The sequence below is a fragment of the Dermacentor silvarum genome, chromosome 6, assembly GCF_013339745.2.
Source record: "Dermacentor silvarum isolate Dsil-2018 chromosome 6, BIME_Dsil_1.4, whole genome shotgun sequence".
In the NCBI taxonomy this organism is placed as follows: domain Eukaryota; kingdom Metazoa; phylum Arthropoda; class Arachnida; order Ixodida; family Ixodidae; genus Dermacentor; species Dermacentor silvarum.
This window is the reverse complement of record NC_051159.1, coordinates 178,736,795-178,761,665: the sequence shown is the minus strand read 5'-3', so window position 1 is coordinate 178,761,665 and position 24,871 is coordinate 178,736,795. Positions and strand designations below refer to the sequence as shown.

At 45.0% G+C, this 24,871-nt stretch overlaps 2 protein-coding genes across 2 annotated transcripts in view; one reads left to right on the top strand and one right to left on the bottom strand.

Moving 5' to 3' along the window:
• The window catches only part of LOC119456469 (ubiquitin-60S ribosomal protein L40), a 578,246-nt gene that overhangs the window by 168,669 nt on the left and 384,706 nt on the right, over window positions 1-24,871 (bottom strand). The gene's annotated exons all lie outside the window — the stretch shown is intronic.
• LOC119456464 (ubiquitin-fold modifier-conjugating enzyme 1) lies at window positions 108-22,127 on the top strand. Its single transcript, XM_037718271.2, has 5 exons — window positions 108-501; window positions 1,199-1,330; window positions 9,367-9,443; window positions 18,819-18,909; window positions 21,905-22,127. The coding sequence occupies exons 1-5, from the start codon at window positions 379-381 to the stop codon at window positions 21,989-21,991; spliced, it is 510 nt and encodes a 169-aa protein (XP_037574199.1). The 5' UTR covers window positions 108-378; the 3' UTR covers window positions 21,992-22,127.

The following is a 24,871-nucleotide window of genomic DNA, read 5'->3' as shown; positions in this document are numbered from 1 at the left end:
GTTAATTACCTTTCTTTCTTTTGGCGATGCCAGCGACATCTCTCTTCAGAAATAAAAGCTTGAAATGCTTATAAATAACAACATATTAAGTAAACTAGGATGTAATAGTGCCTAAACGTGGCAGTGCAAGTTGTAAGGATTCTGTATGTCAGTTTTTCTTTAATATGGGCAAGTACAAGTGACGTTTCCCAGTAATGTATGAAACGGCTATGGATCATATGCTGGGGACTGTAGGACTTCTGCAATTTTGTCTCACCTGTTGACATATGCTGCTTTCATTCGACGTGTAGATAATACGGCTCGCGAGCACCCTGTTCGCTCTGTAGATCGCTTACAACTTGTTTCTCGAAAAAACCTTGAGCGCAAGTACACACAATTATGGTCGATGATGCTACGAGAAAAACCCTTAGTGGCATCCCGTTATTGAGAACTAAAGCCGGGCCACGCGACAAGGATCTGTGGCCCTCACGACTAAAGGAGGAGTACCAAGCGCTGATCAAGGTAAGGTTCTTGTGAAACTGGCAGTTTTCTGGGCACGAGTCCCTGCAGCAATGCACCGTGGTACAATCAAGCTGGCCGATATTTAGCCCGTCTACTGGAAGCTAAATGCAGTCCATAGCAGTGTTCGAGGAAGTACAGTACTTAACAATGTTTTCAGTTTGCACACGTTGAAACAGCCACTTTTTTTTTCTTTTTTGCTCTTTTTTTTTTTTTTTTTTTGATGGACGAGTGACGTTCACAGACTGAAGCCCGTTTCACACGGTGCGATTTTGTCTGCGAATTCGCACGTGCGAATTCGCAGCTGCGGAAATGAGGCCGCTGGACCCTTCGTGCGTGCGTTTTTTCGATGTTCGGCGTGCTGAACTTCTCTGCGAAAAACGCAGATGCGGTGGTAGCTACTGTAGCGGTGCAAACAGACGACCAATAGGAGACGGCTCGCTCATATGTCATCGCCAGTCAGAATGCTTAACGAGTATGCGAAAAACGCAGCTGCCGTAGATCCATGTGAAACGGGATTGCGAATTTCGCATCTGCGGAAATCGCAGCTGCGAAAAACGCACTGCAAATTCGTACCATGTGAAACGGGCTTGACACGTTATTTTCTGCTGGTTTGTTCAACCCAGAAATGGTGATATCGTGCGTTTTAAAACGTTGGGAGTCGACAATTAACCAACTAGTACCTGTTTTGTATGTGTAGTACGTGCAAAACAACAAGGAGAATGACAATGACTGGTTCCGGCTCGAATCCAACAAGGATGGTACTCGGTGGTTCGGAAAGTGCTGGTACATCCACGAGCTCCTCAAGTACGAGTTCGATGTGGAGTTCGACGTAAGTGATGCTTGGCCTTCTTTAGTCCTTCCATGCCTCTGACCCACTTTAGCCCTGTTCTCTCATTACTGTGCCTGTTAAGTATGTAACATTATGACGCGAACGCACCACTATTTTATTTTCAGTTAGTATATCATGTGACTCCACAGCGCACGATCCAGAAAAAAAAAAAAAAAAAAAAAACGTCATGATAGAACATTACAAATTTTTATTTGGCACCTGCTACGTTATTGTGCAACACTAGTCATCTGAGCAATTAGTAGCGGCTAAATGAAAAATTGAGCAGAAACCATTTTAAAATGATTGTCAAAGTCAAGCAATAGCTTCCGAGTAGATCTGATGAGATACACTGCTGGGGCACTTATTGGTTAGCTCTATGTGTTAACGCTGTGGTGTATGGACATGTCGGACTACACTCTGCAGGTGGTCTTCAGCCTCACCATATGACCAGACCAGACACACGCTGATGCATTCCCATTGCCTGCACCTATGGTTATACCATCAGATATGCTGATATGCCATATAGATATATCGGGGCCAGCATCTCGTGAAGCGTTGCCCGTGCTGCAAAGGGCTTTGTTTGAATCCTGTGATCATGTACCATCACACATCATGTTTGACAGAGAAACAATGTGTGTGGTTTATGCAGAACAACAGTTCTGCTTTTTGCCGCCTGAAACATGCTGCAGGAGGCCAGCACAATGCACTGTAAGATTTGGGTACTGTGGTCTCAGAGTCGGGCGTTACACTGAGGGTTGCTCTTTAGCCTACGCGACCGGTGCGTCTCGAAAAGAGGTCAGTGTCACTGAGGCTATGTTGGCTCACATCATCGTCTACCTTCTTGACTAAAGTTGCATCTTTGCTGATGAGTATAGGGTCAGGAGATTGGAGAAGCAGAACAGGGGATTTATTTACATGGGAAAATTATGGGCAAACTTATTTGCAGAGAAGGCGTAAGATACTTGCAGGAGTTCCGTGCAACATACTTGTTAGATTGTAGCACGCAGCTACATTGTTCCCGCAGCACACTAAATAATCCTAGGAGAGGACACCCAGTAGCATGCAAGATGGCTCCTTAAAATAACTGTCAGCCCTTTCTCTGGGGTGGAGATGGAAGACCAGCGAAGCTATACTATGGTGGGAATTATGTATTTCCAATTATGACCATTAAGATGTGATTTGAACTATTAAAGAATGAGAAATATATATGATCCAGTGGTTTTAATTTATTTAGGGACCATGGCCTTATGGTCGCTATGGTACACCGCCATAAGGTGTACGGCAAAGGTTGGCACGTTCTTCATAAACACGTCACCAACGCCGCGCGCGTTCGGTGTGAACGTGGGCAAAACGCCGCCGCCGTCGACAACAGTTCTGTGCGTTGTTTGTGTGACCGCACACAACCGCTGTCAAAACGCTGGCGTGAGAAAGCGTGCCAGCAGCAGCGAGTGAAGGTTCATGCGGTCTATCGCTTAAACGGAAACTGAGCGGCGAAAATGCAGCGCATACAAAAGTAGTATCCGTGTTGCACATTGCTTTCAGGATACGGTGCGCGCGACCGCCTGGCACTGCGCAAAGTACAAAGTACAAGTTGCTCGCAGAGCAGAAGCTACAACCCCTCCCTCCCGCGCAGCCTTCCCGCTGTCCTCCTTTCGCGTGGGAGGTTGAGTCGCCAGTTCCCCTTGCGCCCGGTCGCAAGATACGCATTTGGTGCCACAGCTAAACGTCGTCTCCCCTCCCTCCCTCCCGTCCTCCCAAGGCCTGTCGTGCGACGGAAGAAGTGGTGTTTGCTCTCCGCTGTGCGTTCGCTTCCCGTGAAAGCGTGCGTCCCTCGTGAGCTTTCACTCGCACATACAGCATACGGCCAATGAGAGTTTTTTTCTACATCCGGACGCGGCCATTGAAGACTGAGCCCTTAACAGCTTCGCTCTAAAAAACCACTGTCTTCCCTAAATAACTTAATAGGAAAACAGGTCATGCCATCATCAGCCAATCCAGTGGCCTGTAGCCATTGCAAAACACTGCCTCTAAGCAGAAGGTCTGCACCAAGCACACAAGCCACACCAGAGATGAACGTGGAAGGGGGGAAGCAAGTACACCAACACATTGTTCCTGCGACAACACAGTGAACAACACAAGCCACTAGAAGGAAAGCTGCTCCCTGAAATTCCCGACCAATTCTTGACTGGCTTGATGAGATGGTATGACACACAACACTTGGCATTGGTAATTAGCAGCCTCTTGGATGCGGTCAGCTTGGGCAGCTTACTGAATACGCATGCACCCCTTTTTTGGCAATTCGCCCACACCTTGAATAACACGTGCTTCCGGAGATGGCTTCACAGTGACGTTACAGGCAAGTCACTTGGGTAGAATAGAGAAGCGCCCTCTTGCTGTAGTGCCAAATTTGTCACCATCTCAATACCCACATTGACTGAGTTGAATTTCATTTGACGTCGATACCACCCAGCCCCAGCTTACATTCGTTGTCTATAATATGCCTAACGTAATAGCACTCACTTGCTTGTTCATCCAGCAGATATGATGCCAACGCCATGAGTGCGACTGTAGTGTCTGTACAATTGCCATGTCAATAAAAAGGCCAGAATAGGAAAGCTTGTTTATGGGCGAGTTGGTACTCCTATACCATGGTATAGTTGACGTGAAGAATATGGACACAAATGAATTGCACTACAAAGTGAAGTTTATTTTATGCAGAAAGACTATGTATAGACAAAGTGGGCGCATCTGTATCTTACATACAAAAAGGAGCTAAAAAGAACGTGACATCACACATTGTCTAATCAGAAATAAGGCTTTAAAAGAGCAAATTCAGCGGAATACAAAGACAGCGGTGTATCCTTAATACATTCATCACCATATCTCTTAATATAAAATGCCTCCAGTGTTTCTCTTGTGCCATACTCCATGCTAGTGCCCAGAATTCTTTTATTTGTAAATTGCGGCTCACACCCACACCAATTAACGTGCGTTTCCAAATGGATGCCATCAGTCTTACTTATATTTTGCATGTGCTCCCTCATTCTCTCATTCACACAGCGTCCTGTCTGCCCAATAAAGATCTGCCACAGGGCAAAGAAATCTCGTACACCACATCGGTGGAACAGTTGGTGAAGGCCGTGCCATGTCTCTTATCGCATCCCAGCTTTGTTCCACCATCACGTGAATGCAAAGGCAAATATTTTTGAGCTTGACAACAACACTGTGTTGTTGCCATTTTTTTGATGTTGTGGCTAATTTTGTGAAAAGAGGTTCTTTGTACATAGGAATATGTACAGTTTCTGTCAAAAGTATACGGGCTACTCCATGCTTTCACTATATGTTTTCAACTGTGTGGTGTGGTTCCCATGGTGCTCCTGATGTACGAGACCTCTAGATGGTGAATATGAGGCTTTTTTTTTTTATTTCACAAGGCTTTGGAACTTCTAGCATACCACAGGAACTCCCTTAACCCTTTGCGGTCCGCTGTCGGGCGGTGCCCGACAATGATGGTCGGGGGTCAAATTTCGCGGTTTTTCTCACTGCGATTTGTGCGCATTCTTTGTATACATGATGTGCCATCTCTTGAGGAATAAATAAACTTTGTTTTTGAAGTTTACTTCTTTTTGCATTAGGGTGCAGCACAATGTTCAGCACGGCTTCTGGATACCAGAGCGTTCTCACTTGCGCGCGGAACCGCACGTTCGCGTGGTTCGCTGAGAAGCATGACCACTTTTTCACCGTGTGCGCTTTACGGTGGTGCATTTAGTGAAAGCTTCTAGAGGTTCCCATTGTCAATAGCTTTATGTTGAGGCACACACAGCTGCAGAATCATGGTGATAAAGAACAGCGACACCTGCAGTACCGCCTGCAACCTCATCCAACAGGGCCGCAATTTTGTAGCGATTCCTTGTCCGACGATATTTCTTTTAGCACTTTTCGCGCTTTGTCAGTGGTCAGAGCGACGCCCCGCCCGCGTTATCAAAGTGATCAGCCGGCCGTGAACGATGGATGATAAGAGTGGCATATAATCGAGCAGAAGGCATCGCTACAAAATCGCGGCCCAGCTGGTGGGTGATGTGAGGGCTAGAGCCAAAAAGCGGGGTCCATCTGCGCGGAAGGAGTGCGAGGAAAGGCTAGATGGGAGGAGCCATTTCATCTACAAGCTCCCAGGTCGTAACCGCAAGGACTGTGCTGTTTGTAGCAATCGAAAAACAAATGGTGGCAGGTGGGAAACTGTGTTTTTCTGCAAAACCTGCAGTAACAACCCTGGCCTGCACCCAGGAGAATGCTTCGAGCGGTATCACACGCTGCTCAAATATCGGTCGAGGAGTTGTCTGCAGAATGCAGGAGAAAAAATAAATATCCTGTGAGTTTTTCTTCCACAGTTTATGGTTTTCTTCGCGGCACCACAAACTGGCAAAATAGTTTCGGACCAGGACAGCCGGAAAGTGGGTAAAAGTTTTGGATCGCAAAGGGTTAAACAGGCAGCCACACGCCACATAGCCTGTATACTTTTGACAAAGAGTGTACTTACACCCCATTACTGTGAGATAAAGACCAGCTGGGTCATGGCTGTTGGTAGCATTTGGCTGGCTATTACTTTATTTTTTTATTTTTTTGCCCATTACGATGAGAGTGAAATGCAAAAACAACCGTGTACTTATTTAGGTGCACATTAAAGAACCCCAGGTGGTCCAAATTATTCTGCAGTCCCCCAATACGGTGTGCCTCATAATCAGATCGTGGTGCTAGCATGTAAAACCCCATAATTTCATTTTTTTCCCCTGTTATTACATTATTACATATATGGGCAATGTCTGCAGATGTGATAGCATCGTGTCTGTCATATAATGAACGTCACTGCTGATGTCTGCTGCGAATGTCACGGACGACATTAATGAACGTCACTAACGAATGTCTGCTGCTGATCTTGTAACTTAGGCAATTTGGAAGGAGTTAGTAAGAAAAAAATAGGTGCTTGTGCTAAAATAAACAAAAGATATCAGTGTTTGCATACATTACAGGTCATGAGACAAAAAAAACAAAGGTCTGCCTTCCGTGGCTGCTGTCAACAACCAGCTGTCATTCACTTTTCTTTTGCAATAAGATGTATTTGCTTATTCCATACAGCATCGATTGGGGGCATTATGTACACGGTTGATGTCCCTGCTTCAATCACATCGCATCTGTCACATGACACATATCAGTCTTGAATCGTATGTCTGCTGCTGATGTTCTAACTTGGGTAGCTCAGGAGGAGTCTATAAAAAGAAGTGCTTATGTTTTAATACTGTAAAAAACATTGAAGTGTCTGCAGACCATACATCACAATTCTGCTGGACTTCATAATTTGTAAGAAACAAAGGCCCAAAAATGGCCATCTGGGTCCCCCAACGTAATTCTAGGGGCATAAGGAGGAGGTACTATTAGTTTCTATTTGGTCTTGCATGTAATGTTTCTCAACAAAGTCTGGGATGTTCGCTGAGTAGTTTTTGTCACTGTGACACCACCACAGATGAACTAATGTTAGACTGCAGGTCATTTCAGGTCCTAGATAAAGAAGGCTTAGGTGCAAGCTTGTTGGTGTTCCATGACTGCATGACAAAAGGACAGCGCTTTTCCATGGCTATTGTGGTCATACCTGTCCTCACTTCAATCCTACTTCTGGATAAGCCTGTCATGATGCATGCATGTAGAAGCTTTATGACTGGAAATGTATGACAGGGTGCGTACAGGTCCTTGAAATCCTTGAAAACCCTTGAAATTGAAAAGTGTGTTTTCAAGGCCCTTCAAAGTCCTGGAATTTTTTCCTTCCTTGAAAATCCTTGAATTTCATGAGCAGTGCACTCTGATATCAACATTGGGACCTCCTTTCTGTGATAGATCGGCGTCGATCTGACAAACTCCCCATTTCAGAAACAATACGCCGGCGCGAGCACACATGGTTCCGTTTTGCAGAACTGCACGAGAAAAAATGAAAGGCTTCGCCGCATCAAACCGCGAACGGCGCGAGAGACCCGTGCCGCGCAACGCTGCTGGCTCAGCTGGCAGTGTTTACACTGCTTTCCTCACCCTATCGTTCGTTTCACTCTTCGCCCGTCGGCTTGCCTTCCCACTTTCACTCTTGCGCGCGAAGTGAAGCTAAAGAGAGCAATAGTGCAGCAACTTTACAACTGATGCTCAGTGCCTTTGCAATAACATAACTGTATTTTCCGGTCAATAAGTCGCACCTTTGTGTAAGACGCACCCCCCTCAAAACGGCAGTTTTTCCGAAAAAAAGTATACAAGTCGCGTCGGTGTATAAGATGCACCTGTTCTTTCGGTAAGCGATTTAAACAAGTTAGTGACATTTCGCTCCGGGAATGCGGGTCACGCGCAAGCGTATGGGTGCCATATATTTCCACTCCAGGCGCATTTCTGCTATTGTGGTTGCCGCGATGTTTTGTGTAAAGTCCAAGGGCGATAACATCGTCCCCGCGCGCTATATGCTGTATGTACGAGTGAAAGCATGCGACGGTGAGCCAACTCGTGCGCAAGGGAGGAAAGTGGGAAGGCAGCCCGGGAGGGAGGGGGGGCTGCCTGTACTCCCGTAGCAACTGCGTAGTTTGCGCAGCGGCGTGCGCCGTATCTTGACAGCTATGTGCAGATGCGACGACTTCGGGGTCGATCGACTCACGGTCGGCCCACCGCCGCTTGCGTTGCTGCTCCATCCTTCTCGCACAGCGTTTTGGAACTTGAGCACGAGAACCCGATAGTGCGCACAGAACCCGTAGCAATTAAGTCAACTGCCCCTCTTCGCGTGGTCATAATTATCATTGGATTCGATTATGATGGCAGTTAAAAAAAAACGTACATAGGTCGCACCGTTCTATAAGACGCACCAACGGAAAAATAAGAAACAGAAAAATGCATCTTATACACCGAAAAATACGGTATGCTGAATGTTTTGGAAATGTTTGATGAACCAACCCAGCTAATACTGCAGAAGCCTGAGCAGCTGTTGTGAGTGTTCGTTGTGTTAACTTTTAATATTGCGGACTTGGGAAATAATCAAGACAAGGCATGTTTTGCAAAATTGCAATATACATCTATTTGTTATAATGGATGTGTAGCAAGACTACACCGAATGGTTTGGAAATGTTCAGTAAACTTGCCCAGTTAATACTGGAGAAGTCAGAGTAGCTGTTGGGTGCATTTTTCTGAACTTTTTTTTTTGGTATTGTGAACTTGCAAAGTGATCAAGGCTAGACGTTAAGATCATTGGGATATACATTTATTTCTCTTTGGTTTGAATATTTTTGGTGAACTTTACCCACCCTATACTGGAAAAATCTCAGCCGCTGTTGTAAGCGTTCATTTTGCGTTGTGATCTTGAGAAGTTATCAAGGCTAGACATTTTTATTATAATTGTGATATACATTTATTTATTGTAAGTGCAATAAAAATAGTCATTTTTGGAAATGTTAGAGTAAAGAAATCCTACTTTGGGTGCTGCTTTGAGTCCTTGAAAACCTGTTGCAGGTCCTGGAAAGTCCTGGAATATCCTTGAATTTTTTACTTGTAAACCTGTACGAACCCTGGTATGAGCAATGGATAGCTTTATTGAACAGCTCATTGATCTACAGCTTGCTTTTTAATTCTGGGGTAGGGAAAGGCATCAAGGCTGAGTGGGTGCAGTGCGGACATCTTTGTCACTGAGCCAAGTCGCTTATAAACACCTTCAACGTTGTCATTTCTTTAAGAACCCTTTTCACTCAATGATGCTGAGAAGAACTTGGTTTCATATTGTGTATGTGTGGAAGGAGGACCAGAAGCCTTTGGGTTGAAGCGGGCTCCTTCTGAAGTGTGAAAACATATGATCACGCCACAATGATACACATAAATTAAATGTATGTTTGACTTGAAAATATAATTGTGCATGTGATTTGTGTATGTCATTGCTGGCAGCATCATAAATTGAGTTCAACTGCATTTAATGTCCTCCGAATTTATTTATAGAATGAAGTAACTTTTCTGTGACTTCACGTACACAGATTCCAGTGACATACCCAACCACTGCCCCTGAAATTGCATTACCATCGTTGGATGGCAAAACAGCCAAGATGTACAGGTGAGCACATCTGAAATGTTACACTTGATGTCATTAGGTAAAACTGCTTCATTATTTGATGACATCCTTAGAAGGATGTCTTTAGTATAGTGCTTTGAGTATTATGGTTGTCTGCTTTTGCTTAAAAAAAAGGTGTTGTAGTGGACTTTTGCAACGATAGATGATGTACTTGATTCAGCTTTCATGGTATCCATTGTAGGCATCATTGTAATATTTACTTTTTTATTTCCTTCCTTTTATTTCCTTAACAGAAGAAGCCATCAGAAAGTAAACCTGTTTGCCGGGTCCACAATGTGTGCATGGTTATATTGTCGCACCATTGTTGTCCTATCGTTATGGTTGTTACTGCTGTCATCTGACCAGTGGTCTTTGTTATGACTGGCACATGAGGCTTTATATGAGTGGCCCTTCACAATTTTTTGTCAGGGTTTGAGTTGGGTTGTATTCTCATTTAATAACTTTTGGAGATACAGTTTCACTTTTGTATAATGTGGCATCTGGTGCAACAGGCACTGCTGGCTTAGCCAATCAGTGTTTACTGAAAGTGATACGATGGGGTGCTGCTAAGTATTGTGCCCTATGTAGAAAAATTTAGCTAGGAAACTGTAACTGCCACACTATTCTACATATTCCTCCAGGAAGCCAATGTACTTTCAACATCTGTCCTGCTGTGTTCCTGCAAATAAAATTCTTCCATCTGCTGGTGCAAACATTTATTTGCCACATTAGTTGCCTCCAGAACACTCCCAAATCACTGTTCCTATCGGCGTTTTTTGAGATTGGGCAAAAAATTATAGTCAAAAGGAGCCAGGTTAGGCGAATAGGGTACATGGGACATCGCTCTTGAAAGAACTTCAGTTTTACCTTTGTTTCACCTGCAGTGTGATGCAGCAACAACATGACACCTTTGGAGAGCTTTCCTTTAAGCTTTTCCTTGATGCTTTGCGTCAACTTCATCAATAAAGCACTGTAATATTCTGCATTGATGTTTGCACCCTGTTGGAGGTAGTCCACCAGTAGAACTTCCTTTTTATCCCAAAAATGAAGTTTTCATTTGCACCTACCTTTGCACACATAACTTCTTTTTCCTGGTGAACCGATCTCCTTCCATTCCATTGACTGAAGCAACACTACGAGCCGGCCTAGTCGGAATTGATTCATCATGAAATTTTAAGCTAAACAAACGGGGACAAAGAAAGATACACTATAACGAGCGCTTTCCAACAACTGGTTTTATTTTCTCATAAACATCAGACTTAAATACCATACAGATCTGCACATAACATCTCATTCGACCTAGGGCACACACAACAATCACATACAATGTTTGAAAAGAATGGTTGTGTTGTCAAAGCAGGGTATGCACGCACACTCGTTACAATGCAAAGCCAAATGTATGCTAAGGCGTGCTTTTAAACTAAGAATATGTTCACTTAATGTTGTGTTAACAAATCTGCTGGTTTGTCCAAAATACACGTGTTTGCACGTCATAGGGATCATATAAACAACATTTCTTATACATTCAACAAACTGGTTCTTTTGTGCCTTATAGTACAGTCATTCTTATCATACGTGCTTCAAATTTTTGTTTTATCCTGGAACAAACATTTCCTATTCTGTTTTTCGCCCCCCCCCCCCCCCCCCCCAAAAAAAAAAACGCCTTTACTCCGTAGTTTCCTGCTACTTTTTTAATCTGTGGGAGAGGCCGTGTACATAAATAATTCTGCCTGCTTTTCTCTGTAGTAGGTTCCTTATCTTGTTTTAGCTGCTTCATTAGTCTGCCACACGAAGCCTGCAATACTGTGAGTGGATAGCCAGCATCCCGCAAACGAGCAGCCTGTTGACTAAGTGTCTGGTTCACCGAGGTAAAACAAGATTTAAACATGGAAGACTGAAAGCAACTATACCATTTTTTACAAGCCTAGAATGGTCAAAGACATAGCTCAGAAAAGTCTTTCTGGACCTGGGTGAGAAGGACCAACATATGTGATCTTGCTGAAATTCTAACTTGACATCAAGGAACTGTAGCTTGTTGTCAACCGGTACTTCCGAAGTGAATTTCACCCCTTTGCCTAATGAAATAAATGTGTCTAGCAGCCTCTAAATACCTGCCCAGCTCTCTGCCCACGCTACTTAGAAAAATGGGGCTAAGCACAGGGGCTACCTTCGATCAAATGCACAAACCTGTTTGTGTGAACGTGTTATCATAGAACCCAATCTGAGTGTTTTTTGTATAAAAATGCAGTAGTTCTAAAAAAGACTCAACTGTCATTCCGCAGATGTTGCATCACGAAAGATAATGATGACAGGGGTGGGACTCCTGCGCCAAACTGCGCCAAACACAGAAAATTGACCGAAATTGCACCACGCTGCGCCAGAACCGCTTCGGCATGTGTGCTCCGGCAGTGGCCGTGAACAGCGAGGGAATTCGTTCCCCTAAAAAGAACGCGTCCATTCACATTCCGCTGACCGCGTGACTGCGCCACCCACACAGTTTCTCGTGATTTTCGCGCTTATAACACTTGACTTTTTGGCGGATCCGGCAAGTGGCCGGCGGACGTGCGGCCATTCCCGGCTGTTGTCACTGCTGTCGGAACGGCCAGGGCAGCTGTATTTAGAGTGTACTAGACTACCGTTGAGTGGGCCGAGTGGCGTGGCGCTCCCTAGCTGAGGGCGCTGCGAGCGAACTAGATTTTAGGGAGGCGTGCACTGCAGCGGGTTATGTGGGCGGTTGTCTGTGTCCCTAGGGCTAGTATACCGTAAAAATATTCCAATCTGTTCTTATGCCCATATGGGCGAGGCCTGAACCATTTTAACATTTTGCGAAGGGCTAATGGCGGATTTGGAATAAAAAGTCGCAGTTTCGCCCGAAAGGCGAAGCATCGATTGCAGTAGCAAATTAGTCGACAGCTATGCGAAGTAAGGATAGTAGTTTTATCATCCATATAAACTTGCAAACATTCGGTTACTAACTAAATTAACAAGCATGGTGTCACGTGCGCACAAGCAAACATGAACACATCTCGCTCGATGACCGCGGAAACTCGCTGTCAAAACGCTGGAGTGAGGAAGCGCGACAACAGCAGCAAGCGAAATGACCTTCGCGCTGCCTCTTGCTTCAACACGAATTAAGGGGCGAAAACAGAGCGCGCACGATGCTATGAGCACTCGCACTGTCCCCATTGCAGATTGTTTTCAAGATAGGGCTCACACTGCGGCTCCATACGCGGCACCTGTCGGAGAACACCCCCCCCCTCCCTCTCTTCCCTCCACAGTGCCTTGCGCGCGACTGAAGGCGGCACGCTTCTTCCCCGCTTTCTTGCCTTGCGCACGTGAGACTTAGAAGCCATCGTCGGCTCACCCTCGCACTCTTTCACTTGCACAGACAGCATACGGCGCGCGGAGACGATGTTATTGCCCCTGGACTTAATAAGGAACATCACGACAACAGCAGAAATGCGCCTGGATTGTCCATATAATTGCTATCGCAATAAAGACAGATTGCAATAGTTTTACGTTATACCAGCCCAGGGTTAATTGCAGCTCTCTGGATATGCGGTGACAAATGGTGACCCAGAAATTGTTAACGCGTCGATTGGACAGCATAATTTAAGAGTATTTTCTAATATCATCATAAGTGTCTGCGCGAGAATATATATAAAGTTAGATTGTAGTTCCACCTATGTTTTCGGCTTTGCAGGAAAACATGCGCCATGCCACCGCTCGACCCACTCTTCCATATTCTAGTACACTATAGCTACAAAGCTTGCTTCTACTGTGCGCTTTGTGCTGGTTTATTCTCTGTTTCATCGTGGTTTCGAAGTGCGCTGCCATATTCCAATATTCCACCAAAATTTAGATTGGCCTGCTCCAAAATGAAATTTACTCTGCTCCAAGCTGCTCCAAAATGCATTTTTGTCTGCGCCAAGTTGCTCCATAACGCAATTTTACTTGCTCTAAAAATTGCTCCAAAATGACTTTGGGCAGTCCCACCCCTGTGATGAGGTGGCGTTCCGTAACACTTGCAGAATGACGGTTGAGTCTTTTTTAGAACTACTGCATTTTTATAAAAATGTTGGGTTCTGTGATAAGACGTTCATACAAACAACAGGTATGTGCATTTGATCGAAGGTAGCCCCTGTCCTTAGCCCCATTTTTCTGAGTAGCATGGACAGAGAGCTGGCCAGATATTTAGAAGGTGCTAGAATTTCATTAGGCAAAGGGCTGAAATTTACTTCAGAAGTATCGGTTCACAACAAGCTACAGTTTCAAAGGTGAAGTGATATGTAAACGAATATATAATTTTGGGTTCCAACGTAGACAGACGCTTTCAGGAAGAGGGTGCTAGACATTGGCGTAGCCGGGGGGGGGGGGGGGGTCGAATCCACCTCCCTTTCCCCCTTTTCCATGGAACAGAAGCTTTGAGGAGGTGGGGTCCGAAAGCGCAGCATGGATGAAAGAGTAAGCTTGACGCGCATAAAAGACGTCAAGAACGGAGTTGGCGCATAATTATGGACATTTAGAGAGTGTCTCGTCACTGCCCGATCGCTCAGCACCAGACAGCCGCGGCCAGTCGCCTAGCTGAGGCTCAACTACACCGTCTTAACATGTGCTGCTTACTGCGGAGAGCCCATCCTAACTAAACGTCTCGGTGTCAGAATAGATGGTGTCAGTAGACACGATACTTGCAAATCTCTCGGAGGTACTGGCCCTTATTTTACTGCGAACTACGGATGCCGTAATTTTCATAAAGGCTTCTAAACGGGAAGCAGCCCTGCTTCTGACGGTCTGTTCCCCAACATCAATTCCCCAGTGTGATCAAGTAACAATATGCATCGCGTGATGACTACAATACTATGATCGCAAGTTACTTCCAAACATCTCTTCAAACAATTAGACAGCACGTCACGGAAAATGAGTGAAACTTGCATCATATGATACTATCGAAGTTCTAGCGCAAAGTTCTAGCGGAGAACCCCCCCCCCCCCCCCCCCCCCCCGAAATAAATATCTGGCTACGCCACTGGTGATAGACACCTTTATTTCATTAGGCAAAGGACTGAAATTCACTTCGGAAGTATCGGTTGACAACAAGCTACAGTTCCTTGGTGTCATGTTAGAATTTCAGCCAGATCACATTTGTTCATCCTTCTCACCCAGGCCTGGAAAGCCTCTTCTTAGTTACGCCTCTGACCATTCTAGTCTTGTAAAAAATGGTGCAGTTGTTGTTTGCTTTCGGGCTGCCTTGTTTAAATCTTGTTCTCACTCCGTGAACCAGGCATTTAGTCAACAGGGGACGTATTCTGCGACAACCACTTTTGGCGATAGTATCGCCTTGGCCATGCCTTCGCCATCGGCGCACACTGATTGGCTGTTTTAGCAAAACCGGAAAATAAAATAGCGCCATCTAGTAGTTTCGGACTGCGCCAATTTTATGTCACGGTGTTGCTGGGTGCTCCCAACATATAATTGAGTAAACAAACACGTCTTTTCGCAGTCGGTTGGTTAAGTGTACAGTGGAATCTCGATGATACGAATCTCACGGGGTCACGAAAAATATTTGTATTAGCCGAAATTCGTATCATCGAAACACAATTAAAACTAGCTAAATTAAAGAGTCGGAGGTGAACTCACTCAGGCACACGCACGTAAAAAGCATTTACAGTATATATTACTTATAACGTAACTGTTTATAGTGCAGAACTGGCTACAACGCGGCCTTTTCCGACTCCCGTTTACCCTCCCATAGAACTCCATGTATACACATACTGCTTACAGTGCAGCCGCGTGAGACGAAATACCGGTTATAATGCGGCTTCCTAGAAAATCTCGCCGATAAGGGCGGTAGCGAGCACGCTTCTCAACGAGGTGCACCCACCGACGGGAGAGGAGATCAACGAGGGCGATGCGGAGGAGGAGCATGAGTCCAAGGGCGATAAAATCGTCGCTGCACGCCGTATGTGCGAGTGCAAAGCGCGCCTTTTTTCGCCTTCACGCACGGAGAGCAAACACGACTTCCGTCACGGTCGGGCGCGCCAGTCGAGCCCGGCCCTGCTTCCGTCGCGCGAAAGGCCGGCGGGGTATGAGAGGGAGGGAGGGAGGGAGGGAGGGAGGGGGGGGGGGCGACGCTGTGCTGTGGGACACCAAATTCGTATCTTGCAACCGGGCGCTCGTGTAACTGGCGACGGTATCTCCCACGCGAAAGGAGCAAAGCGGGAAGGCAGCGCAGGAGGGAGGGGGGGGGGGGCGCGGCTTCTACTCTGCCAACAAATGCGTTCTTGTACTTTGCGCCTGTGCCGGCTGTCGGGGTTGTCACGCACACCGTATCTTGAAAGCGATCTCCACGCGGCTCTGACCTTTGTATGCGCTGTGCTTACGCCGCTCAGTTTTCCGTTGAAGCGATAGACCGCACTTCCCCACGCCTGCGTGGGGAAAAGCGCAAAAGCAAGAAAAGCGCCATCGCGTCAAACTCTTCGCGCCCAGTCACGGCCTCCGTGCTGTCCGGCGCCGCGTCCGTGCCTCCGCACCAAAAGAGAAAAGGAGAAAGCGCGTGACTGCGCGCTGTTCCCTTTCACGGCCGTCGGTGGGGCGGCGTTTATTCGTATCAACTGACGCGGGTCGAAAATCGATTCGTAACAACCGTTCTCTAGCACGTTGCAAAGTAATGGGGCTCGGCCGGGACCACAGAAAAATTCGTATCGCCCGGAAATTCGTATTAGCCGTGATCGTATCACCGAGATTCCACTGTAGTAAAGAAGAGAGTTGGTAGCTTATAGCATTTTTGATGGCAGTTTGTATGTGGTCTTGCGCAGCAATATTTGTTGACTCTTTATTGGCTATTGCATTGTGTTGCCTTGTGTAAGTGACAATTTTCAGTGACAGTCTCTTGGAGCAGCCGACAGCGGCACCATGAACAACACGTTCGCGTTGTTGGTGGTCACTTGTTGGTTGTGAAGTGTAGTAGAGACAAGTCAGACGATGCTGCTCAGACGATGCTGCTCAGACGATGCTGCTCAGACAATGCTGCTCTGACGGAGCGCGATGGCTGACGCACAGATGCAGAAACAAAGTGTGTTGCTTTATAACATTATCAATAATGTTTGTTGCAACCACATGAGTTGTAGCACAATTTAATAATAAAATAGAACATTTAACACTTTCTTTTCAAGTTATTTTACCTAAAGCGGCTGTAGTCAACCCTAGTCAGTGCGCAGAAGCCCTACTGTGGCCAATACACTTGAAAAAAAAAAAAAAAAAAAACGCCCGAGCTGCTCTGCACTCGCACGGTGCGCTCTCTCTTGTGTTGTAAAGTGTTCAAAAGCATGCGTTGGCAGTGCAATGATGACCTCACATTTAAGCAGTCGCTTGAAATATTCAACGTGCCTATAGCCGAAAGTGATCGTCGCAGAATACGTTCCCAGGTTGCCCGTTTGCGGTATGCTGGCTTACTACTCGCAGTATCGCAGGCTTTGTGTGGCAGACTAATGAAGCTAAAACAAGATAAGGAACCAACTACGGAGAAAAGCAGGCAGAGCGAAGAACATTCAAAGGTTTCCAGAATTCCTTATGTGCATGGCCTCTCCCACAAAAACAAAATAGGAAGCGTTTTTTCCAGGGTAAAACAAAAATTTAAAAGCTAGGATGATGTCAAGAATGGCTGTACGATAAGGCACAAGAACCAGTTTGTTGAATGTGTAAGGAAGGTGGTTTACAGGATCCCTATGACGTGCGGACACGTGTACGTCAGACAAACAGCAGATGTGCTAACACAAGATTGAGTGAGCACATCTCTAGTTTAAAAGGACGCCCCAGCACACATTTGGCGTTGCATTGTAACGAGTGTGCGTGCACACCCTGCTTTGACAACACTCAGCCATTCTTTTTAAACATTGTAATCAAACATTGGGGGAAATCGGGGAAGCGTTTTACATTTCACAGGAAGATTGTATGAGTCACCCATCCATTGCTATGTTAGGTAGAGAGATGTCGCTACGTTTCTCGTGTCTATAATGTCCAGATAATTCACGTGATCGCTGCGTGTGCTTTAGATGAAATCCTGAGATGTTATGCACATATCTGTATGGTATTTACGTCTGATGTTTCTGAGAAAATAAAACCAGTTGTTAGAAAGCACCCATCCTTGTGTACTTTTCTTTGTCCCCATTTGTTTAGCGCAAAATTTCATGATGTTTCTTAGACTGTTCTTTTGTCATGAGATCATAACAGTAGATCTATGTCTCATCATCAGTTACCAGTTTGTCTGGGAGATTTGGCTCATTTTTGCAAAATATTTCAAAACAGCCTCCGATGTCTCTACATGCTTCCTCTTTTGTTCAGATTTCAAATGTTGTGATCCACTTTGCTGCAACTTTTCTTACTTCCAAGTCGTTGTGGATGGTGGCACCAACTCTCTTGTGAAATTCTCAGATACGTAGCAATACAGAGACAGAAATAGGCTTTCAACTTGGTTGCTAACTTTCAACACTGAAATGGACAGTTTTAAAATTTTCAATCCAGCGTTTACTGGCAGCATTTGAAGGGCCATTGTAGCCTAAAGTTTGCCTAAAGTTTTGGCATTTCATCATGGATCTGCTGTGCACCTTTGTGTTGAAGAAACAGGAACTTGATTATAGTCCTACACCCTTTTACATTGAACTTTTGTGGAGGTGCTGCCAGGTTCACTTTGGACCTATAAAAAAGAGACAAGCTGAAAACATAGGTAGTTGAATTTTGCACCATTGAATGTGGACAAATTGGCGAATATACATACAGCTACCCAGTGGCGCACCGACGGGGGAGTTTCGGGGGTTGTAACCCCCCCCCCCCCCCTGAGGCCGACCTAACCCCCCCTTTTGTTTAACCCCTCTTCTTTCCTTGTGCGTTTGAGTACTGCAACTAAGATGTAAGACGCGCAATCGTCTGCACACTCGCAAAAAGCGTATTTTTTGACAATTTCCCGTGAAGAAATTGAAATTAGTGCTGTTTAGATGGTATTGGCAAACTGTCAACTACCCCCCCTGGCAGAGATCCTGGGTGCGCTACTGCAGCTACCTAGCTAAATGTTTTCTCCTCAAGGCTCGATATTTATCAGCACAATCTCAAATATAGCTCCAGCTGCTGGTGCAGCCTTCGAACAGATTCACAACTTTCAAATTGTTTTCTAGTTGTGGCTGAAATTGCCTGCATTAGATCATTATTTTCTTTGGAGCCAGTGTTCATTCCTCTCTGAAGCTTTGGAAAAATGACAATACAGCAGCACAAAGCACAGCTAAACTTGATAAAAGGGAACAAGGACAACATGGAGTGTACTATATATGATGTTCTTGATGTGCTGTTTTAATCCTTTTCTTTTCTGCTTCTGTTGTGTTGTTCTCAGGGGAGGAAAGATCTGCATGACAGACCACTTCAAGCCCTTGTGGGCAAGGAATGTGCCTAAGTTTGGAATTGCTCACGCCATGGCACTTGGGGTAAGTATGGATGCAAACATTTGGAGAACAGGTGTGACGAGCCCATTTTAGCTTTTACAGCCACTAGCTTGTGAAACAAACAGAATACCAATTATGCTCACTGTGGGCAGTTATCGTAGTTTAATTAGTTGTGCTTTGCAGCTCTATAGGGTATTCAGCAGTATATCCTTCCAGAACTCTTGCGAATATGAAGCTGAAACTTGATAGGAATAAACTATGTCTTGGCAGGAACATGGCTGGAGAAACATTGAATTTGTAGGGGGGTTTGCTTGGGGATATCTGTAGGAAAGGGTAAAATTTGTATGAAGTAGGCTTTAAGTCAGTGCTTGCATATGGAGTAAAATGTTACCTGTTTGCAAACTATGTACAAAGCTTGTTGAGATGAAAGGTATTAAAAATAAAATGTGCTTTAGGAGAAATGGGCTGTATCTTTTATTTACTGTTCTTTTATTTTTGCTCTTATATTAATTTATGCTGGTGAGGAAAGTGTTCGGCAGAAAACGTGACGTAGGCTGCATATTGACTAGTATTGCTTATTAGTTGAGCATGAGGAAGCAAGTGAATAGTAGTGAACAACCAGCAGACTTTAGGGATTCTCTTATTTCGAGCTCATTTATTGCAACAGGAGATGGTTCTCACAGTGAACACTGGCATCTTCTCGAAAACAACTTCTTTGCAATGCATGCAGTGTCGTCCTCGTCTGCTGCAATATTGCCCAAGGGTATGATTTGTGCAAGAAACTTAATGTTGTTATGGCCTCCAAATTACAGATGCCATTATCCTTGAAGTCTGTATGGAGTGCAAAACATTGCACAAATTAACATGCACGAATGTTGTGCAATAGCGAAAGGGTTCGGAGTACATACTGCCGTAAAGACACGAGTTTGAATCCCAGTGGCAGTGGGGAGCAAAGTTTTGTTGAAGCACTTGAGCATTTCTTTGGCTATTCTTTCCACATTTACTGACGTTCGAACAAAGTAACTAATGTGTTACGCCTCTATAGCAAAACTTTTGAATATCACGCATTCTATTAGCAGGCTTGTGTGCTATAGAAATTCAGGGTTTGTGCACATCCTTGAAAACCCTTGAATTTAGAAAAAAAGATTCAAGGGCTCTTAAAACTGCTTAAAAATAAATGTGCTCCTTGAATTCCTTCACAACTGCGGTTGGGGGCGACTTTTGAACATTCAAAGTAACAAACTCCGCAAAGGGGCTATGCCATGAGCACTGTCTATCGGGGAAACAATCCTTGATATTTTCTTTTCTGAGTGTCGCTAAACGATTGCAATATGGTGTGTCTACAGCCACCGACAACAAGCTTGTTTGAATAGCTATTGCCATCGTGGAGCTACACAAGGCCAGATCAAGTGATCAAGCTGTACCACCAATTGGTTGTCTTGCTAGTTTTTTTACTCCGTAACCATCATGTATTCTTTTTCGAGTCATAGGCTCTAGAAATGCCTGGCGGAAAGTAAGTTTCAGCCGTTTGGCTTTAACACGACAAGTTTCTTTGGCTGTAGTATCTTGCACAACTATCATGCCAGAAGGCGATTGACATCATTACAATGGGAAAATCAGCTTAGAAAAGCCACCTGAAGAGCTTGAAGCATGTGTCCAAATAAGCAGCTGCAAGAAATTGCAGTTGATGAGGAGATATCACTATATTTCAGTGTATATGTACTAATAAGATTTGTTTCCCCTTCCTTGAAGTTTGGCCTTTGGCATCCTTGAAATTTGAATTGTACTTGAATTTTTAGTCTTGTGTTCTGTACAAATCCTAATAGAGATACCTACGAGGTGATGATAGACCTTTTGCATAATGCCAACAACCCTGTGCACACACAAGGCAACATTTGTGCTCACTGGCACTTCTTTGTACATCAAAAGTCAGTGCTGTATAAGCCGGCTTGCAACGCCTTTCAGTCCTTGTAAAACAAGCAATGAAGTGGCGGTGTTCTTCGCCCTATGGCAAGGGTGAACATGAGGAGGCAGCCTAACGATGACACGATGATGATGACAACATGATGATGATGGCTGGCGGCCATGCTCGCTGTAACGGATAGGATAAGCAAACACAGTTTTAAGCTTTTTTAGCTGATGTTGCAGTAACAATGGGTTGAGGAACAAGCTCTTGAGTTCAGCAGTGCGGAAAGATAAGAGAGTGCACGGGCATTTGTCCATCTGTAGCAGATTTCCTGGTGCTTTACCGTTCATGTCATGTATCAGATCTAGTGCCTTATTTTGTACTGATTGTTTTTGTCAGATTTTATTATCGTCCATTCTGCTGAGTTGCTGATCCCAGTGATAGTAGGGTTGTGGCTTCATTGCAAGCCATCGAGAAAGCGCAAAATGAGTGGGAAATAAAGGGAATACCGAAGAAAAAACTGCATCGTGGAGGTGCCAAGGCTAATTCACTCATCTGGAATGGATAGCAGAATGTGCGGATGGCTCACTGAGGGAGGAGGAGGAAGAGGAGAAGATGTAAATGAAGAGGCTTGGAGAGCGTATCTCTAGCCTGCTACTTTTCACAGGGGTAAGGGGAAATGAGAAATACAGGGAAAGAGAGAGGCAGATGGCAGGTGACTAAGCTATTGTACAGTGAGCTACTGTATCCACGTTGTCCAATACACGGATGCAGTGGCGTAGCGACGCATTCTTTTCGGGAAGGGCACCTATTTGATTGGGCGAGTGGGCTGGGTGAGGGGGCAGGGGGACTGGGCAAGTGACATCTTAGTACAGAGAAATTTTGGAAGAGGTTGGGGGGTGTGGGGGCAGGTGCTTGGTGTCCCCTCCCCCTTACCCCACTTTAGCTATACGCCCCTGCGCGGATGTGCACTGTAGACGCACTACGCGCAGGAATAATGTGTCCACACAAAACGATCTCGCAAACACGTTTCGTGCAGAACTGCACTGCACAGTGGCTGGCTGTGGACAGCGATGGCTCGTGTTCTGTAGGTTGCTCGTGGCACCGTGTGACGCATCTTGGCTCTTTCAGCTGGGCCCGTGGCTGGCGGTGGAGATCCCCGACCTCATCCAAAAGGGCACACTCAAACACAAGGACGACGCGCAAACCAAGTCGTAGTCCGGTGGTGCGGCTGAAGCCGTGGTTGGCACACTCAGTCTGCCCGCGCTTCTGCACCTCATGACGAGAGGGTGGCTGCGTGCTCGTTGCACGTTCTTTCTCCTCTTTAAGTATGAATAAAAAGCATATGTTTACATTCCTGTAGTTTCAGGGCGTCACTTGTTGAAAGTGTACGGACACATATTTTCAAAGTTGTATAAACTCTACCGCATGCTTCTTGCAGGTGTAAGTGTCGAGTATGAATATTAAAAAATATAATGTTTAAAATTTGACACTAAAGCCATCTCGATTGAAATGCCGGACCTGACACAGCGAAAACTTTGCCGAAGTTGTGTCGTAGTAAGGCTAGAGATAATGGTATTGCTCGTAAAATAATAATGCCGCTCATGTACGGCGGCCGTAGTGTTCACCGGAACGGAGTGAGCCAGAGTACTGTGACGTCATGACGCATCCACCCCCTGGTTAGCGACACCAAAAATAGTTTATGGAAATGAGTGTTACATTGAATTATACCTCCCGGGGTCGGTGTGATGTAGCGATTTCTTCCGTTCGATTCTATGCCACTCTTGTCATCCACCGCTCACGGCCGGCTGATCCCGCTGATAATGGGGATGGAGAGCTCTTTACTCTGACTACTGACAAAGTGTCTCAAGGAATGGTATTGGAATAGAATTGTGAGGTTATCGAGGTCCTGGTTGTGCCAGTTATTTTTCTAAAGCTTGGAAGGTTAAAGGCTATTTTAAGAGTCCGTAGAGGTGGGCAAATAAGGTAACGGGATCAAACTTTGCAGATAAGGGAATAGAGCACGCGTAGTGATCGCAGAGTCCAAAAATGCGGATTGAGAAGACAAAATTAGAATGGTCAAAGTTGCACATATCATAATAGACCGGTAATCATCGTCCCGCGATAATTCTGCTGAAAGTAGCAAGCCGCGAATGATATCACAGTACTGTTATTGCAACAGAAGTGCATTTTTATTATTCTAGTATTTTTATGAAAGATCATGCAAACTGAATAACGAATTGGAAATCATCAGGTTGCTCACTCGCTGAAGACCTTTGCTGTCCTACACACTAGACTGGGATATATGCCCTTGGTTGTTTTGCAGCCAAGACGCCACATATACAACACTTAAAACCTGCAAGCACTCAGTTACCTAACTGTGGCTGAACCGCTGCAGATGAACGCTTTGTAGCTAGTATCACGTGATGTCGCTTTCTACGTCATGGAGAGTTTCCGACAGATGGTGCCCCGGTGCGGATTCTCTCGCTGATATATAGAATGGCAATGCAAGCCATAAAATTAGAACTGTCGAAGTGGGTGGAGAAAAATGATGTACTGGATGAACTACAGAATGGGTTCATGCCAGGCAGACACTTAAAGGATAACATGTTTGTACTAAGTGCATAGATATTTCAGTAGCTCAGAATAGACCTTCATGGATAGCCTTTCTAGATTTTAAAGGAGCCTATGAGAATGTGGACAGGGAATTGTTATAGGATATTCTTAAGCACGAAGGCATAGATGACGATTTCGTGGAGCTGCTGAGGGAGATGTATAGAGACAACGGAGTACAAGTTGTATGGGAAGGTCGAAAAGGTAATGAAGTGGTAGGAATTCTCCAAGGACGGAAGCAAGGATGTCCTCTGTCTCCATTGTTGTTCACACTTTATGTTAAGGGCCTAGAAAGACGACTGGAAAACAGCGAATTGGGGTTTGATTTATCCTGCATGTGTAATGGACAACTGGTGCAACAGAAGCTCCCTGGACTGATGTATGCGGACGACATAGTGCTACTAGCAGACAATACAAGAGATTTACAGACACTTGCGAATATCTGTGGCAACGCAGCAAAAAATCTAGGCCTCTAGTTTAGCACAGAGAAATCGGGAATTATGATGTTTAATGAAGAGACGAGTATGATCCAACAGCAAGTCATACCCATAGTCAAGCAATATAAGTACCTTGGCATATACACAAGCGAAGGAGACTTACTCAAGCACCCACCACATAATCTGAAAATAAAGGGGAAGCAGAATGCAGCAATAATGAAACATAGAGCGCTGTGGGGCCACAATAAGTATGAGGTTGTGCATGGAATCTGGAAAAGAGTAATGGTGCCAGCGCTAATGTTCGCAAATGCCATTCTATGCTTAAAATCGGATATCTTGGGGTTGGACGTTAACCAAAAATCGGTAGGTTTGTTGGCTTTGGAATCCCACGGTAAAACCACAAATGAAGCAGTGCAGGATGACATGGGTTTGGCCTCTTTTGATGTCGGAGAAGCACAGTGCAAAATTAGTTTTGAACAAAGACAGGAACATGGATGAAAATAAATGGGTGGCTAAAGTGCACAAGTATCTGTACCTGAAAAGCGTGGACACAGAATGGAGGAAGAGGTCAAGAAAGTTGGAAACCAAGTACAGTGTAATTGAAAGTGTAAATAGACAACCAGGAGTCGTAAGAAAGTGAGAGAAATAGTGACTGTGAATTGGATGCAAAGAATGGAAATAAGAAGGACAATGGATATTTACAAGAATGAGAAGAAAGAAATTAGAAGGGCAAATCTCTATGATAACACAAAAAGCAGTGCCTAGCTATTTGAGGCTCGAGCCGGTTGCCTAAGGAACGAAACATACTGGAGCAAATATTCGCAACTAGATGAGGCATGTGTGTGCTGCATCAAAGATCCGGAGACCACTTATCACATCCTAATGGAATGTGAAGGGATTCACCCAGTTAGACCCGTAGGTAATGTACATCTTCCAGAAGTGCTTGGATTTAAAGTGGATGGAAGCAACAATCGGTCAGCAGTTGATATAAGCAAGAAACGTTTAGAGTACTGGTGAAAAAAAAGTGGAGAAGGAGATTGATACGACT